Below are 3,396 nucleotides of genomic sequence, written 5' to 3'. Positions count from 1 at the left end.
TCAATATTGAACCCTATGGACTACGACTGGGATGCCATTAAAGTTCATGTGCGTGTAAAGGCAGGTGTCCCAATACTTTTGGTAATATAGTGTATATATATATATATATATATATATATATATATATATATAGCTCTATATACTGGTGTTTTTACCCAAGAAAATGGAAAATGGGTGAATCGCGGGTGGACAGAAATATATATGCTCCGAATCTTCTTTTGGCATGACAACACAGTAGGGTTGACTTAGTGCAAAATCTGGTGCAACTCTCTATAGAAAACAGCTTCCAGGTTTTTCTGTCACAGCTTAATTGAACAAGCTGAAGTTAGAAGTTGATTGGCTGCCATGCACCGCTGCACCAGATTTTGCCAGTTTTTGGAAATTTCTGTAATTTGGCTCTGAATTGGAAAGTACATGGTGTCAGCCATAAAGTGTTTGTTTTTAATACTACACTATGGTGGCCCTTGCGTCTGTTGTTTCTCTCTCCCCTTGGTGTCAGCCCTACCTACTTCATTTTTGGTGGATTACAAAGAACACAGACCCCTTGCCCCCAATCATCTCCTGCCCCTCTTTATCTTCATATCCCCTTCTTGTGCTCAGGCAGAAAGAACAGGAAGTTTTTAGCTCTCATGATTTCAGGGAGGATCAACAGGGACTTTTTAAACAGATTTAATAACAATAAATATAGCAGACTAGAAGGGGGGAAAAAAATTAAAAGCTCATTGTCAGGATTTTTATAACCATTAAGTTGGTTCCAAACAAATACTTGCAGATATTTTCACCTAAGGCCAATGACATTCTAGAAAACATTTCAGATGTTGTTCACCCACCAGTGGCCACTTTCAGATGAAAATCATTTTATGACTTTTTCTGCTTTTGTTTGTTCTGCTTTCGGCAGCAGAAGGTCCTCAGCACCACTCGAAAGAGTCTTATTGTTATATAGATAGACACATAAACTGTAATGAGGAGAAAGCCAATGACGTCGAGCAGGTAGTACTGGTACCAGGCCAGGTCATTGGATGCAGGCTGCAGGTGACGTGCTCCTTTATGGCGCATGACATACTCTGTCCAGAACACAGCCAGGTCTAATGGGGGCACAGGGGTATCTCGGTGTAACCCAGAAAGGTGCTTCATGGCCCGGCTGTAGGAAGGGTCATCAATAACTGTGCGCACTGCACTGAATATATCTTTGGCAGTTAGATTTTGCAAGTTCTCTAGAATAATGGCAGCCCCTCTCACCTTCAGACGCAGCAGATTTTCATACTGGTCACCAAACAGTGGTAATCCAACTATGGGGACACCATGGTACAAGGCCTCATAGACACCATTCTCACCGCCATGTGCCAGGAATACCTTGGTGTTGGGGTGACCAAGGAGGTCATTCTGTGGAAGCCAGTCAAGAGTCACGGTGTTATTTCCCAAGGTGTCCAGAGGTTCTCCGGAGTAACGCCAAATGACTCGTTCCTTGAGTTGCGCCAGGCCCGCTGCAATCTCTTGAGCAAGGTGAAGAGGAAGCTTGCTAACAAGAGAACCCAATGAAAAGACAACCACTCCTTGCTCTGAGCTATCCATGAATCGTTGAATATCTTCAGGGAGAGGTTTGGGTGGCCTTCCCTGAAATCCTCCAATATATATGGCGTTGGGCATTGTTGGCCTTGGGAATTCGAACACAAAGTCCACTTTCATCAAATGGATATCAGCCCTCTTGTACATCTCAAAAACTCCAATGTCTGCGTTGAAATAACGCTGAGCCAATTTGTCATAAGTTGGATATGCAAGGAGGTGGCTGGCAGCCAGGTATAAGTAGTAAAGGGCCACATTTTTAACCCTTTCAAGGAAGGCCATTCTGTCCGAGACTCGAGAGTTTAGCACTGGCACATAGGAAAGCGGAGATGGAGCAATCGCAAAGTGTATATCTTCAGTGGGCATCCACCTCCCGAAAAATACTATGGGAAGCTTCAAGTAGTGAGCTAACATGACTCCAGCCACATTGTAAGGATCAGCCAGAATCAAGTCATAGCTAGCATTGGTCAAACGCTCCATGACCTCTGTGTTCTCAAATATTGCTCCGAGGGTACCTGAGACCATCTGAGTCCCGAATTGAAGGGCTACAATAAAATCCAAGGCCATGGTGAAAGAGGAGGAATGTTTGGTGAAAGCTTGTTGGAAAACCCAGTTCAAGGCGAACTCCTCGAATTCCTTCCGACTCATCTTTTGTGTTTCAGGCACGGGAATGTTCTCTATCTTGAAGTGTTCTGATGTCTCATCAATATACATGCTGTTGGAGGGCCGGGGAACCGTCAGCTCATGTCCTTTCTGGACCAGCTCCATCATAAGGACCTTTATATTAATCCAATGACTTCCATCTACAGGTATAACCAGAATCTTTCCAGCCTGTGCTGCGGTGAAGAACAGAGCACATGACAATATGCAGTATGCCGCTGTTGTGCTGGCCATGTTAGTGTAAGTCTCTGTCTTGCAGACACAGCAGTCCTCAGAGATCCTGTACTTCCTATTACGCAACATATAGGCTCAAACGAGGATTTAAAGGAAGCAAGCTTCAATATATAGCGCAAAGTCAACCTGATAAGGCAGTCTGGCTCCTCCCTCAAGTTCAACATATGCAATATGTTCTCTTTTATTATCCACAGCACAATTATGGCCCTGACTTTATTAGATGTTGGTGTTTCAGGATACTTGCAGATTTTTATCTTGGAATACTTTACCCTCAGAGCTTTGTTATAATTCGCTTTCTAGTCACCTAAATTGCCCATAGATGGATCGAAATAGTCTGTACTTTAACCTTATGTATGTGAGATGACATTTATGAGATCACAGTTTGTTCTCCCATTAAGCTACTGCAATTAATTTGCTCACTTTGGACTTGTTAAAGGTAAAATCAACATCTCCTTCACTAGCCAAAATGCAGTAGTAGTACAGATACACTTTTTTTGACGCGTATTACTGCAACTTTAGACATTTGTGGAATTTTTTGTAACACCTATCATTTAAAGAGTAAAATCCAATCATTTTATGTTGACAAACGGTCATGGCAAAAGTGGCCAGAGATATGAAATGTTTTTTGGTTGATCTCATGTGTCTTTCAGCGACCGATCACAGTGAGTTAGATATCGGACAGTTTGGAAAAACTTTAAAGGGATGTACTGTTTGCAAGAACATTAATGTCTGTTTAAAACCAGTAAATTTCATGTTAATGTCATGACATCAGCAGCCTTTAATCCATAATGCACTTTGTTTCCATTGGTGTCACACCAATGGTTCATCCTGTTACATCCGATGGGACTGTCCAAAGGTAAAGCACTTCTTGTCCAGAGCGCTCCCCCTAATACAATGCTGACCCCTAATACAATGCTGATCCCCCTCCTCCGCTCCCCC

At 42.8% G+C, this 3,396-nt stretch overlaps 1 protein-coding gene across 1 annotated transcript; it reads right to left on the bottom strand.

Moving 5' to 3' along the window:
* Positions 1–721: 721 nt before the first annotated feature.
* Positions 722–2,518, bottom strand: LOC309567104 (UDP-glucuronosyltransferase 2A2-like). Its single transcript, XM_082272434.1, has one exon. The coding sequence runs from the start codon at positions 2,455–2,457 to the stop codon at positions 859–861; it is 1,599 nt and encodes a 532-aa protein (XP_082128560.1). The 5' UTR covers positions 2,458–2,518; the 3' UTR covers positions 722–858.
* Between the last annotated feature and the right edge of the window lie 878 nt (positions 2,519–3,396).

This window comes from Pelophylax lessonae, assembly GCF_965119305.1.
Source record: "Pelophylax lessonae genome assembly, chromosome: 11".
Taxonomy (NCBI): Eukaryota; Metazoa; Chordata; class Amphibia; order Anura; family Ranidae; genus Pelophylax; species Pelophylax lessonae.
Note: the sequence above shows the minus strand (reverse complement) of the source record. Positions and strands in the feature narration are given on the sequence as shown.